Source organism: Zingiber officinale, chromosome 8B, assembly GCF_018446385.1.
Source record: "Zingiber officinale cultivar Zhangliang chromosome 8B, Zo_v1.1, whole genome shotgun sequence".
In the NCBI taxonomy this organism is placed as follows: Eukaryota; Viridiplantae; Streptophyta; class Magnoliopsida; order Zingiberales; family Zingiberaceae; genus Zingiber; species Zingiber officinale.
The window spans coordinates 34309931-34325635 of record NC_056001.1 but is presented as its reverse complement, the minus strand read 5'-3'; the positions used below and the strand labels follow the sequence as shown (position 1 = coordinate 34325635).

Here is a 15705-nt window from a genome sequence, read left to right as displayed (position 1 = left end):
TGGAGGTGTCTCTGAGCAATGAATAGGTTTTTTCAGGGACAATAAAAAAACTCTTGGAGTTAGAAATTAAACAACAACTTAACTACAACTTCTGTAATAACTTCCTAGTCTTTTTCTAAAGTTGTCAACGTCTGTAAGAGGTTGCTCCGCTTTTAACAAAAAAGATTTCTTGTAGAGCTTTTTCAACGTCTTGGATTAACAATCACCTAGGTTGTAACTAAGTAAATCTAGCATTCTTACTATTTTCTTAGAAGTTGTTAATTTTATGCATTCTTATTTTGTTTAATTAATTGTGCATAACTAATTAAATCCAAAAGATCGCGAAAGGACTTGTTAAATTTTTGTAGGCAATTCACCCCCCTTTTGTTGGCCCTACCGTGAACAACAAAAGTTAACTAGATATTAGGCAAGATGAAAGTTCAACCTTAGCAAGACTAGAATAGAGGTATCAATCGACTAATATGGAAATAACAATCGGCTAATGAATCTTAAACTATGAGTTCGAAATTTGAGGGGGTTTACCGTGTGATCAATACACTATTGTGTTTCATTAGTCAATTATTTTACTAGTTGAGTGATGCACTTAACTGATGACACTATTAGAGCATAAACATAATATTTTATAGTCAATCCGGGGACTCGACTGATGAACATCAATCAATTGATAGTGGTATAGCAGTCAACTATTGTAGAGTTGGATGGAGTTGTTGGGTTGACAAAGCAAAGCAATGTTCGAATTCGGATAGAGCAATTGACTGGGAGATGCTAGCAATTGGTTGTTAGGTGAATTGGTTGTTAGGTGAATGTTAGGGAATTCCTGGGTTTGAAAAATAGATTTTATCACCTAAAATAAGTTAGGGAATTCCTGGGTATCAAATTTTTTTTCAAACCTTCCTATTTGTTGTTTGTCCCGTAGGAGGTTGAAAACAAACATTAGATCTTCGATACCCTAACCCTTCCTTCCTTCTGTCCTTTGACTACCTATTAGTATATTTAAATTGTTTTAGACAATAAAGAATTTTTCTAAGAATATTTTAAGGGTTTATGCCTGTTCCCTTAATCCTAGGTTTTCAACCTCTAATTTCATAAGATCATCCTTTTTGGACATGAATTTTGTAACTTAGGTTTTAAAGTACCTACTAATTCTTTCAAATCAAAATATTTACTCCTAATTTTATACTTTTTTTAACAATGTAATTGTATCATAAATTTTTTCAAAGGGTTGATTTATTACCTCACTTACCATGTTCTCTGATTCCTTAGGTGTAGCTCCCCCGGCCCTTCACCAAGGTTACCTTGGCTTTCTTCATCGGATGAGTTATTGAGTCTGTAACTTACTCCTTTATCTAATGCCATGAAGACAATACTGAACTGGTGATGCATCCCTCCATTTGATGCTTTTGATGAGGATGTAGTGTCATCCCAATTGTGCTTTCAGATTTTGAACCTTGGACTTTTCATCTTTGAATTTTTATTTCTTCAGTTTAGGGCTTTTTTTATATGACCTTCCTCACAATGAAAACATTTTACCTTTTTTTTACCCCTTTTTTTTTTCCTTAGAAGCTTCTTTATCTTTTGTTTCTCATAATTAGAGTTTGTAAATAGCTTTTCTATTTTTCTTAATAGAAAAGCCTCTTGGTTGATGTTGTTGGTGCAATTGCCCCTGGACTAGGCTCATATTGGATTTTAATATTTAATCGATATGTGTTGGTGGTGAAGTGATATATCAAGTAGGTTAAGATTGATCAAGTATTTAATAGTGAAAAAAGTTTAAGTAGATCAAAGTTAAATAAACATTAGACAGCTAGAGAACCAATTTAGGGTTGGTATGAAATGTCTAGGTAAGTCAAGAGATGATTGGACACTTGATAGTTGATGTGAAGTTCTAATAGGTTTTACTAGGTGATGAGAAGTCCTAAGAGGTACTGAATGATTGGCAATTAGATAAGTGATGAAAAGACTTCACAAGTTATGGAAGATTGGATGTCAGGCAATTGATGGAAAGTTCAACTAGATCAAGAGTAACTAGATATTTGATAGTGATAAAAATCCAAAAAGGTTATGGAGGACTATGCTTAGTAAGGGATGAGGTTTTGATAAGTCAAGAAGATAATTGAATGCTAGGAAGGTTGAAACTCCTAGAGTGGTAGGATTCTATGTAGTGGATGTCCTAATAGGTCAAGGGTGATTTAAGATTGGGCAAGTGAAAATCCTTGTAGGCCCATAGTGATTGGATACTAGGAATGAGAGAAGTCCCAAAGACGAAGAGTCTCTAGTAAGAAAAGTTCTATTAGGTTAAGGTCAACTTAATACTAGACAAGAATGAAATCCTAATAAATCAAGATCGAATTGCACTAGGTATAGAGAAAGTCCTAGAGAGATGAAGTCACTTAGCACGAGGAAATTTCAGTCTTAGAAAGACTAAAATTGGAGCACTAGTCAACTTCAAATAGTATTAGTCGATCAGGAATAATAATAGTTGACTAGGCATTTTTAGCATAAAATTAACTATGAATAGTATTAGTTGATTGGGAACAATTATAGTCGGCTAGTGTTTTTTTTAGCACAAAATCAACTTGGAATACTATTAGTCAATTGGAAATAGTATTTTTAGTATAACAAGCAAAATGAGATGAAAACAAATAGAAAATTTTGTAGTTGACTAGGACAATGAACTAGTGTCAATGTGCAAGAGCATAAAATATTTTCTAGTTGACGGGATTAGTCAATTGAGGCAATAGCCTGATACCAGAATAGAAAGTTGTTGACGACTCGACATACAGATAAAGCATCAACAATGATTTGATTCTTATCCTCTATAGTTGAGCAATTCAATGGGAAGAGGATAACAGTCGATAAATCATCGAATTTTGATCATAAATAGAAACCATAAAAAGTTTGTTTCATGGAGGTTTAAAAACCTTTGTGAGATTAATTTTAGGAGGTTTTAGGATGAGTGTTGTTGCATTCTAGTGTTGGTACAATGGATCTTAAGTTTAAGATTTTAATAATTGGCATTATGTAAATATGTGAGTATGGTCAAGGTTGATCAAGAGTTAAGAATTGGTAAAAATTTAAGTAGGTTAAGAATGACTGGATACATTATAGTTAGTGAAGATCTGGGCAGATCAAAGGGGACCACATGTTTGACAAGTGAAAAGTCATAGCAGGTTGTAGGGAATCAGATGTTATGAAAGATTGAAAACCCTAGAAAAGTGAACTCTAGATAAGTGTAAAATCTTGACAAGTCTAGGGTAATCGAATGTCTAATAAGGAAAAAGTTCAAACGAGTCAAAGGGAGATCAAATGCTTAACAAAGTGAAAAATTTTAGAGTGTAATCTAGATAGAGGGAAGGTTTGGAGTAGTGAACTCTAAAGAATGAAAAAAAAACCTAGAGAAGTTAACTCTAGATAAAGGGAGTCTTGGACAAGTAAACTCCAAACAAAGACAAAACAATATTGATTGTATACTTTTGGGCATTCTGTGCTGCAGGAAGTTAGAGTTAACAAGTCAAACTCGGAGGGTCCGAGGGATCAGAACATATTTGGGTAATCTAAAGGTTGGGAGATTAGAAGTAGTCTAGGTGACTTGAAGCCAGGATAAGTCGTCAGTCGGGATAAGCGCTAACATGGCCAAATGGTATTTGAGTCTAGGCAACCGATAGTGGTCTGAGCAATCGAAGTGCTAGATCAAGATCCAGTCAGCAGAGGATGCGACGTGAACGAGGATGCGATAGCTGACTAAGGGAGAGTCCAAGCAATTGGAAGGAGCTTTCGGGATACCAAAAGTGCAGATCTATGTGGCGACCAAAAAGGCTTAGGAGCTGGGAACATCACTATTTAAGTAATTTCGAGTAACTAGTTTAGACAAGTCAAACATTTCCTACTGTCAAAGTCCTTACAATTCATGTGATCCGAGAGCTTCCAGGAAAAGTTCAATTGCATTCAAGTCTTCCAGCGACCATCAAAATCTTATTACCATTTACTTTTTTTTAATTTATCGTTTATATTATTTGTTTCACTTGTTTGTTTATTTGTACTTATAATTTGTAAAAGATTTCTTTATCTCCGAAAGATTTTTTTGAAAGGAGAATATTAGTGGCTCGTGATCGAGGTACAAGCTATGGAGTAGGAATCACGAGGGGTGCTGAACCATGTAAATACAGTATTTTTATTTTGTGTTTATTTCTTTTATTATTCCGTTGCATTAATAATACTTTACAAATAAGTATGAGAATATTTCAAAAGCAAGTAAAGAAAATCTCGATGAAGCACTGTTCACCCTCCTTTAACCCATCACGATCCTACATCTAGGACTTCCAAAGTGCTTTCCAAAGCGACCCAAGTGATCAAGCAATTAAGTTTTTTTACTACATTGCTTTTATTATATTTGCTTGTATCTTTTATATTTGTGTTTTACTATAAAAACATGTAAAAAAGATAGTGGTGTTATGATGTTAACCCACCAAATTAAAGGGTCATAGGCTATGACGTAAGAACCATGAATTTTAATCACCTATTTCTCCTACCTTTATATAAAAAATATTCGATTAATTCAGTTTATAAATTAATTAAATTAATCAAAAATTAATTTAATATTAATTAATCAAATCGAATCAAAATTTTATTAATACGGGAATAATCGAATCAATTATTTTAATTAATATTGAATTAATCAATTTTTTTTAAAAAATAATAAAAAAATTATATCAAATTAATATCAAATTAATCAAATATTCACTACTAGTTCTAGAGAAACTTGTATGTGCCCTTTTATCATATCATAACTGCACTATTAGCATTCCTAGGATTAGATGTGAGGTGCTTCAGAGAAATACAATCAGACTGACTTATAGTAGTTGTCACTAGCTGGAATGATTGAGAGAGATCATATCATGGTGATAAAAGGTGAATACATGGTTGGAGGCCTGGATGTTAGATGGTCACGAGCACTTAGATGACGACGATGAGGATCACCTACCGCCATAGGCTACACTATATGCTCAACATGACATCTCACTGTGCCTGAGAGAGACAAGCCAGGAGGAGAGAGTCAATACTGGATTTCAGATCCTCACCACTAACATTAAGGAGCTCAAACATGAGTTCTCGACATTTTAGCGTAAATAAGATGAGCTCCTCAATTTGATGAGGTCATGGAACATGAGCCAAAAACCACATGAGGATCCAAAAATACTTCTACTATTTTTAATAATAATTTTCAGATTTTTTTTATATCTAGTATTTTCAATATTTTCTATTTTTTAAAATTAGGATATTTTTTAGTCCGTTTAGAATCTCTCTTTGAAGGCAACGTGCTTCCCAGAATTGTTCTGAGTCCAGTATAATTTGTTTGTCATTTTTATACAACTTATTCTCTTTTGTTGCTTATCATTGTACGTTGTGTTTTTACAATTTAATATTCTTGTTGTACAAGATGTTTTTGAAGAATTTTTATCTATTGTAAGATTAATTTTTTAAAAGTTTCTCTAGTTTTGAAGGATTTCAAAAGAAGAAAATTAATGAAGTTTTGAAGAGTGATCCCTGAACGAGTCATTGGCGATAGAGTAAGAACCTGAATATTCCGAACTACATAAAATATTTGTACCTTTTTACACATTTATTTAATAAATATTTTTGCAAACAAATTAATTTTAACTTTAACTCAGATTATGAAAACGTCTTTAAAACTAATTTTTCTACTGCATAATTTTCTATTTCAAACAATAAGTCTTTAATTTTCAAAATAACATTTTGAAAATATTATTATAAAAGATTTTAAATTAAAAATATTATTCACCCCTTCCAGCGTTATCTTCAATCCCATAGTTATCTTTGATCCCGTAAGTTCTTCAATAGTTTGAAATTAATCTTTAGTCGCTTGAATTGACTACGATATTAAAAATCCTTGTTTCCTGGTCTAGTTTAGTTTTAGGTAAAAAACTATCAAGAGATCTAAGATTTTAGATGATGTCTCGTAATCTCTCACATCTCACCAGGATAACATCAAGTCATAACTTCACATTGCTTAGTAATACACGTGCACTCAAATCTTTAATCCTCTCAAATATGCCCCCAAGACGTAATACAGACAGTGAATGCATGATATTTTTGACATAATGACGATCAATTTTTAAAAATTACCTAAAATTTATTCTACCATGTGCCTAATACATGTATATTTATATTCACCTCCCTCTATATTCATGGATCGATACTAAGAATGCCGTTAAAGTAACATATCTATCTTTTTTTTTAATCCCCTCAAATACCCTAAGCTCTTGATTCGTTCCCCATCTCATTATATTTGCTAGGTTAGTTATGCAGTTCACTATTTGCAACTGCTGTCAAGGTTGTCTATTAGGCCACCTTCATAACAGAGTACCAGTCATTTTATCAACTTTTTAACCGAACTCATGATTGGTTAAAGTGAAACACTTTTAAAGGACTTCTTTTGAAATTCAATAAGAGGTCCAGCTATGTTGGGCAATTGCCCTAGAATTAAAAGAGTAATTTAATTGAGATACAGATGGTAGACTTTTAAGCATAACAACAGTTGCAAAATTATAACCAGAATTCCGGCCAATTCAATTCGGTTTGTAGGGTCAAAATTAAAATGGTCCGAACAAACAAAACGAGTTCGGAAATGCAGAACTTGCATGCTGATCAAATTGGATCTATTATCTAGATTGAAATGATCAAATAAGTAGGAAAACATATCGGATAAACTCCTATAAGTCCTTTAGAAGCGACGTAGCCTGATCCTGCAACACCTTCCATGCCATTGTGATATGCTTGTCTTCCGTAAGTGGTGCTCCTACTGCAAAACGCAAGATGAATTTGCCCGACAGAACCTGCTTACAAATGAAAAATTAAAGCCATCACGAAGCACAAGGAATTCTGTAGCTCAGTGATTGCGACTGAAGAACTTACAGTATGTGACATGAAGATTTTGCCGCTTGCATTGACAGAATTCAATAGACTTTGATTCAACTTAAAGCCATTATCTGGATCATTTTGTGGAGGAATAAGGCGAAAACATACTAGTGAGAAGGTTCGAGGAGTCACAACCTATGAATGTCAGTTACTGGTGACAATATTCTGAGGATGCTATGCAGGAATCAGAAAAATAAAATAGCAAATCCTAGTCAAGTACCAGGGAAAAATGAATTTTGAAAAAATTTCTATTCAACCAACCAAATCATAGTTTTAACTTTAAGAACACCCCAGTATCTTGGGGCTGCTTTAGCATGAAACCACATACAAAGGAGATTCAGCCATATACTGCATAGAGTATAAAGTCATGCATAATTATGGATGTCTTTACCAAATTCTTTGTAGTTACAAGTTGCATCTTAGGGCAAGGGTAAAGTATGGTCATTTTATAATAGATTACAGAAGTCTACCAAATGTAATTATTTGGCTCAGACCTCAAATTGAGAAAGCGACCAAATTTCATGTTGAGCTCAATCAAATAGATTAAGGACTAGTTGAGTAAGCTCGAATTAGTTGCAGTCGATTGAAGTAGTTCAGGTTCCAGTTGAGTTTGCCCAAATCAGATGCAGTCTTGTCGAAGTAGATAGAAGTTCCATTGTGTTCGACCTAAGCAGGAAGCAGTTTGGCTCAAGATGAATGAGTTGTTTGGGGATGAAATTTAACTTGTGCAGACAGACTAAATGTAGTTTTAAACCAGTTGGAAGAGTGGGGGGTGAACTTGATCCTTTTTACTTCATGATGCCTCTTATGATCTAAATCTTTATTCAATTAAGATCTAAGAGCTTGTGAACCTTTTGTTTTAGGATGTCTCTTGGGACTTTTGACCCTTTTCTTATATCATTTTCATTTCAAGAAGCCACTTGGGGTCTGTGTCTTTGACTTACACAACACAAAGATGACATTTTAGCCACAACTAACATTTAAACATTTGTCACTAAAAAATATTTTTGGTGATGAATCTGTAGATAATGACTATATATGACAAAAAAATATAATATATTTTTGTTATTTTTGTGTCATTTAGTTACAATTACTTTAAGATATATTGTTAATTAATAATGAAAAAAAATCTGCCACTAATGTCACATTAAGTGATGAGATCCATTAATAATATCATTAATAGCTTTAACCACAAGACTTAGCCCAACGAGTCTAGTAACGAAATTATTGATACCAAAACTACTAGTGATAATTTTTTTGCCATTAATAACCTTTTATTGGTGTTGGGTTGAAGATCTTATGCCCTTTTTAGTTTATCACATCTCTTGATCTCTTGATCTAAGGTATTTTGCCTTTCTCATTTCAGAATGCCTCTTAGGTCTAAGTCTTCAACTTAGGATTGAGGTCTTATGCACATTTTAATGTAGTATATCTCATGGACTCTGGACTTTAGGGCTTATGCACTTTTTTACTTCAAGATGCTTCATTATCTAAATCTTGGGCTTGGGTCTGAGCTCTTATTCCCTTTTCAATTTATGATGTCTCTTGGGACCTTGACCAAAGGTCTTATGCTTTTTATTCTTGGATACTACTTAAGGTATAGGTATTCCTTCAATTTGGATTATAGGTATAATACCCTTGTTATTTCAAGACTTCTCTTGGAACTCTTCATTTGAGGTCTTATAGCCTCTTTATTTTAGAGCTCCTCTTAGGATGTTCTTTTAAATTAGGATGTCTTTTAGGATCTTTAACCTATGTCTTATACCCTTTTATTTCAAACACTTATTACAGTCTAAGTCTTCTTTTGATTGTGTCAGAGATTTGATGCCTTTTATTTTAGTATGACTCTTGGAATTCTTGATTTGACGTGTTATGCCTTTTTTTTTCTAGAACACGTCTTGGGTCTAAGTCTTTAACTTGGATATAAGGACTTATACCCATTTTATTTTAGAATGTCTCTCAGTTGCTTCTGTGTTCTATGTCCTTTTCAATTCAAGATGCCTCTTAGAACCATTGATGAAGGTCTTATTCCATTTTATTTTTAGGAAGCTTGTTGGTGTTAAAGTGGTTATAACTTTGGGAATCAAGTTCTATTAACTTTAAGGAGCTTTTGTTATAGGATTTGAAATTAGTGCTATTGAATTTGCTCAAATGGACAACTATAGTGTCATGGTTTAAAATTTCATACCGTGATGGGCAACACAATCAAACGTATCGCTCCAATAAATTACAAAAGCTTGGTACTACTAAGTACATGTAATTTATCTTGTGTCGCTGTGTCAATCATATTGATGAATATTGTGTCATGGCATATTCAATATCCCTTGGCATGCTACAATAGCATCAAGATGGATTGAAATAATATTTGTTATTTTTTTTTTCTTGTCTTCATCCACAACAATGTCAAAACTATATAATTCTAGATGGAGCATAAAGTCCGAATTTAGGTATATAGTTGTGTCCTATTCTTTTTCTTGTTTATCTTTTTCCTCCTGCCCACTCCTCACCACCAACACTACATGTTGTAATTCTGGTATGGTACTAAAACAGTAATGATCTAGTCAAATATCGAAACACTGACATAGTTTAAGATTTTAAACCTTGATTCCTATTGAAATTTAGATCCTCTATAATAGTCGTTTGATTATATAACACATATAAGTTAATAGACCTTTTAGTTCCGTGTTTGTTGATAATATATTTATCAAGTATGAATAACTCTTTTTAAAGAGAATCTTGATGCGAAGACATGGTTACACAAGCTTAATTATGGATTTGATGAATCAAGTGTGGAGTCATGTGGAGTGTCTACCTTGTTAATAGATCAAGCTTAAGGAGCTGAATAGATTTGAAGATATCTTGTTTTGGGTTTATTTCAGGTAAAGATTCTAATAGTAGAATTGAGCTTCTAGGTATGAAGTAAAACCTAAAGAGCTTATTCTTATAGCCTATTTGGTACCAACAAACAAGGATTGGCCAGTTATTGGTAGACAAAAAAAAATGATAGTTTTAGGCAACAACCAAGTTTCGAACAACTAAAAATTTCTAGTCAATTTCTAGTCAAGCAACTAGACTAGCACAGATAGCTAAGACTTTTGTTAGTCAAACAAGATTTGAGTAATGACTTCCAATTATCATAAATGATTAGTTTTGGGGGTGACTAAAGATTTTTCATTGGTTGATCAATGAATAAAAGAATAAAACCATTAGGCCTCATTTAAATGCCCATTTTAGTGATTCTTTGGCATAAGAACTTGTATAAAAATATATCTATCATTTATCCATCCTTGTTAAAGAGTCAAAGGATCATCAAGGGGCTTTGAAGGCTTATTCATGGTTCATCCTTGCATCAAAAGCTCTATAAGAAACTCTTTTCTCACCTCACCTTGGATTAGATCTATATCTATTAGGGTTAGTTGTTAGGATTTGTCTCTAGAAATTGTTTTTTATTTAGAGAGAATGAATCTGAAATCCGATTTGTTGGGTCGATCTCTTTAGATCTTTGAGATCTTATCCTTGTTGAGATTTATCCTTGTGTGTAGAGCACTCTAGCTCATTGAGGTATCGTCTTGTTCAGGTTTCATCTTCAATTGTAGAGGATTCCACCGTTTCCTAGGGTGCAAGGAGTCACTTATTGTATTTTGGGTTATCATATCAAACATAAAAGGATTAAAGATATACAAACATGGAGTTCAAATCACATAAAAACTTTAACACTTTGTGTTGTGTTATTTTTTATTACATCTTATTTTTATTGAATACTACTGTCACTCTAATATTGTTCATATGCATACACATATAGCCAATATTTAAATTGAGTTTTGTATTTGCAAGAAAAATATATGATCACCTATGCACTCCCTTTAGCCAATGCCCTTTTACCACACACTTCAGTTCACCTCAAGTTCACACACACACATATATTACCAATATTTAAATTAAGTTTTGTATTTGTGAGAAAAATGGACGATCGCCTATTTACTTTGTCTAGCTAATGTCCTTTGATGCCACAATTTTCACCTAAAGTCAATTATTTTACTTGAAATTAGCTTGCACTAAACTAACTTAGTCAAAGTCTCTTCCTCAAAGAGAACATGGAACATTTTGATATTATAGACAGAAAAATGTTTCTTTATGAAGTGGAAAGGCATCAAAAGTTCATTAGTTCTTAGAATTTTATGCTTCTAAGTTGAACATAGATTGTTAAAATTAATTACAACATTGAAGATCATATAAGTCTTCTTTTCCTTCTAACATGCTCAACTTGTCGTCTCATTTCTAGCATTATCGAGTATGACACCTCCAAGTTCATAGTTTGTTAGGCTCACGTTGTTGTTACTAATGATGGTTGTTCAGTTGTGCGGATACATATTACTTGACATTAATATTGCAGGTGTCATGGATGAAGTTCAAGTGGGATGAGTTCAATCATACGTTTGATAGAAAAAAAAGTCCAATAGGTATTGGAAGATGAATGAAGTCTAAGTGGGCGTAATCAACCAAACATTTGGCAAAGGAGAAGTCCAACAAGTGCTAACAAATAAAAAAATTCAATAGGTATTAGCAAACAAGGAAGAACCCAAGGCGATATCTCTTGGCAAACGAGAAGTCCTAGTATGTCGAGGACAACCAAATACATACACACGAGAAATCTTGGAGGTAAGATCTCTTAGCATGCAAGTTGTGAAGGACTATGAGTGACTTGTATTTTGACTGGATTGGATAATATGCCTCAGTCGAATCTTCTCTTGACATGCAAGTTATGAAAGACTGAATGACTAAGATCTCTTGGAGATTGAATCTTGGAGGCAAGATCTCTTAGTCAAGCGAAGATTCGACTAAGAAACAAATGATTCGAGGTTGAAGTCGATGACTTCACATTCAGTCAACTAATATGCCTTAGTCGACCAAGAAGTTGACTAAAGATGGATTGTTTGCAAAGAGAAAGGTCCTATTTTGGGTTGAGTCGACTAGATGAAAATATGCTTGATTGCTCAACTAGGCAGTTGACTAGAGATTCACTTCTAGAGAATATAATGTTCTTGTTCTAAGATGAGTCAATTAAACCTTAGATTAGATCAGTAGACTAATGAGGATGAATCAATCGATTACATCAAGGTTGCCAGACAAGTTTTGCATAGATCAAGCTCCAGTTGGCTAATGGCTTAAGCCAATCAGCTCATTAATTTAGAGCAACTAAGAGAGCTTATCTATAGTTGTTTGGAAGACTATAAAATGAGGTGCAAGGCATGAAATAACAACAATTCTTGGATAAAAAGATCTTGCTTTCTTGTTTTCTCCACAACAATTAGTTTTACTGTTCATTTTTATTTGCTTTCTTTTGAGCTTAAAGTCTTTAGCTATAGCCTCCAAATTTTTGCAATTTTCTTACTACACTTATTTCATATATTTTATAAATGTTTTGCAAAAGGTTTCTCCACCTCCAAAAAGTTCCATGAAGGAGCAAGTTAGTAACTTTCAAGAGTTGACTCATCATATGAGTCCATAGGCAGTGGAGTAGGAATGAGGTTCCGAACTACGTACAAAGCCAAGTCTTCTATTGCTTTCTTTATTTACTGTACATTTATATTTCAACTACTATAAATATAATTTCTACTTTTTATAATTGTATTCAATTGCTTTAGGTTTAAATTTCCTTATTGCACTATTCACCCTCCTCCAGCGTCATATTCGATCCTACAAGATACATTTGGTGCTCATCTGATAATGTTTTAATGATAATTTTTTCCTTATATAAATTGTTTTGTTTTTGATTAAGGAACTAGTCATTTTCCATATGTTGTCCCGATCCATCTACCATTAGCATCTTCTCTCATCTGTAAGGACCTAGGTTGAGCTATGCCTAGACTTTAATAGATGATTTTGTTGTCTCTCCACACTAATTGAAGACAATTATTGGAGTGATGAAGATTCTCATTATATTTCCAAAAAGTTGTCAATCAGCACAAATTTATTAACTAGGTCTCTTTTTAGTGACAATTCATTTTGAGTAATTAAAGATACACCGTGTGATAAAAAAAAATAATTAACAAGGTATTTTTTATTTGCAATCATGTGACTTTGCTTTACTGAGACATTATCTTTATTTTGAAGTATTCATTTTTTTTATACAAGTTTGTAATCAGTTATCCTAAATGACTTGATGATACTTGTATTCTTCTTTTGATAAATCACCCGAATCACCATTCTAATATTTAATTACTCTTCTCACTGCACCTCTTGCACATCTTATCATCAAGTTGTGTCACACCTTTGTGAATATATCTTTAGGATGAAGTATTTTGGCTTGAGCAGAATGATCAGTTTTTCTTTTGTTTTAACTGACATTGTTAACCATTCAATGACTAGTTAAAATGTTTAACTAGGGCATTTTTTCCATTCTCGATCTACTTTACATAGATGTAGCTAAACTTCACTATACATCTCATTCCTCATACTTTGCCTTGGACCAAAAAATGACACTTATGCCTGAAGATGCTATAAAAGTAATGAAAGAATAATGAAAGATTATTTTCATAACAATAAAACAAAAACTCCTAAAAATATTGAATATTGAGATGTCGTATATGCTAGTCGGCCCAGATGGCCATCCTCAAAATTTAGCTAAACTATCAATATGAATTTTAATCCTATTTGAGATCAAAAGAGGGACAAAAATCATATAGTCAACCAAATAGTTGGGACAAACACAATTGATGATGATGATTATGAGGCAGGTAGTAGTAACAACTCATTTATTTCATTAAATGTTGAACTTTCTCATCATAGGTATTTACCAAAAGAAATCCTTAGAAACCAAACAAACAATATGAAAATAGAATGTCATATGAGGTATAGAAACATTAGTTTTCTGAGCAAACAAGACAAAATAATTTAACCCACATTATTATAAATAATAAAATGTTGCTTCAACAATCTGAAAATCAAAGCAGTATGTATAAATAAATGTCCACCAAAATGATAGCTCCACCAGATGTCAAAGACTTTTTGGTCTTTTACCTCAAATCTAGAGTCATAGCCGATAAGTTGTTCAAATAGTTCAGCTAACCGTATGTGATTCCTAATGTAGCTTTGCAATTTCTCCACACCATAAAGCCTCAAAACCAACCATAGCTTTAGAGACCTGCATGTTTTATTGAATAACAGTGAAATTAATGATCTATGTGGATCAACCACTTTTTTACTTCATTTTCATATTACATCAGGTAAAGACACAAGGAAAAAGACCAAAGAGAGTAAAGATTGATTAATACATATCATAGCTCTATAGGTGGAGACCTTGAGGGTTGCATTAGACTTTTCATCATAATTCATAACACTAAGTCAGCAATCCCACATTGGATCTTAACAATCTTAGAATAATAGTCCCACATGGAGACTTTTAATGAGCCTTTTATTCTATCTCCTTTTCTACTTTGAGTTCAGTTAGGCTCTCTTGATAGCTAGCTCCAATTTAAGGAGGGTCAGAAGTCTAGTAGTCCCACAGCTAGTTTTTTTTCTTGTCTTGTCTAGTTGTCTTGCTACTTTATTACAAATGGAATGACACAATGTATGATGAATACTCATTTTCTTGTCCCCTTTGTTTCATCATCTTCTAATTGTGGATAATATCCATGTAATCAACCCCAAGGTTGGAACTTACAGCGGTTATTTCGAACAACTTAGCTCTAAGTAAATGCATATGGCAGACCAATGCAGTGTACACAGAGAGAGAGAGAGAGAGAGAGAGAACAACTAAAAAACATTCATAGAGGGAAAAAGCACTACTAGTATTGAAGCAAAACCTGAATCTGCGTCCAAGAGGAATCTGCCAATCTTTAAAATCCACCACGGCATTTTCCTCTGAGGCCTAATTCACATAATAGCAAAATGCATAAATGACTGGTTCTCACGATATCAAATATATTTTACACAATCAAAATTGAAGAATCACACTTCTATATGATTGTTGGCATAATAGAGAGAGGCACAGGAAACTGTAAGCTTAGGGCATTAAGTGTGCAGTATTGCTGACTTTGCTTCAGCAAATATTGTTAGTTGTAGTTCCTAGTAAATAATCACTAGTATCAAAAAACAAATTCAGAGAACTTCATCTGTCCATAAACCATGTATTGTTCCTGTCAAGGAACATAAAAAATAAAAAAAATGTGATAGGCACACTGTGTGCAATGATATTTTGTTCTTGAAGGGTATAAAAAAACATATAGGCAATCCATGGGCATTGGCACAGGCAATAGAGAGGTGTGTGGCTAAAACCAACTTCCATCGGAAGAGACAGAGGATGTAGGGATAAATTATTATTATTATTATTATTATTATTATTATTATTATTATTACGAAACACGCAAAACTAACATTAAAGAGATTTGAATTAAACAACCCAACTCCAAATATTATGTATTACGAACTGGTTCAACTTGAAACCAAAACAAATTTGTATTTGAACTTTATAATAGTAAATAATTTTTTCAAAAAAGCAGAAAGTGCAACTAACTAGTGAAAGGAACTTAAATCGACTATCAATCACATAACTCGACTCCGACTAGAGGACCAACATCATCATGCATGTAGAGACTTAGACTAATAAAAGAGGCCCTCGGGTACAAATGAGCTCATCCATCAAGTCCCTCCGACTATAAAAGAGGTCGTCTCTTCATTACCTGTATCATATGGATCTAGTGAGACTAAAGACACCGCAAGTTCAATCTTTTATAGAAATAACATCCGATCGCATTTAAGAAGAATATT

The 15705-nt window shown here is 33.2% G+C and overlaps 1 protein-coding gene across 1 annotated transcript in view; it reads right to left on the bottom strand.

The window, feature by feature from the left end:
• Window positions 1-6538: 6538 nt before the first annotated feature.
• Window positions 6539-15705, bottom strand: part of LOC122013665 (tyrosine decarboxylase 2) — a 62415-nt gene continuing 53248 nt past the window's right edge. The window contains exons 14-17 of the mRNA XM_042569905.1: window positions 14742-14806; window positions 13957-14080; window positions 6934-7071; window positions 6539-6854 (exon numbers count right to left, since the gene is read on the bottom strand). Of these exons, the coding sequence (XP_042425839.1) occupies window positions 6732-6854; window positions 6934-7071; window positions 13957-14080; window positions 14742-14806 (450 nt within the window). The 3' untranslated portion in view covers window positions 6539-6731. The remainder of the gene's footprint in view (window positions 6855-6933; window positions 7072-13956; window positions 14081-14741; window positions 14807-15705) is intronic.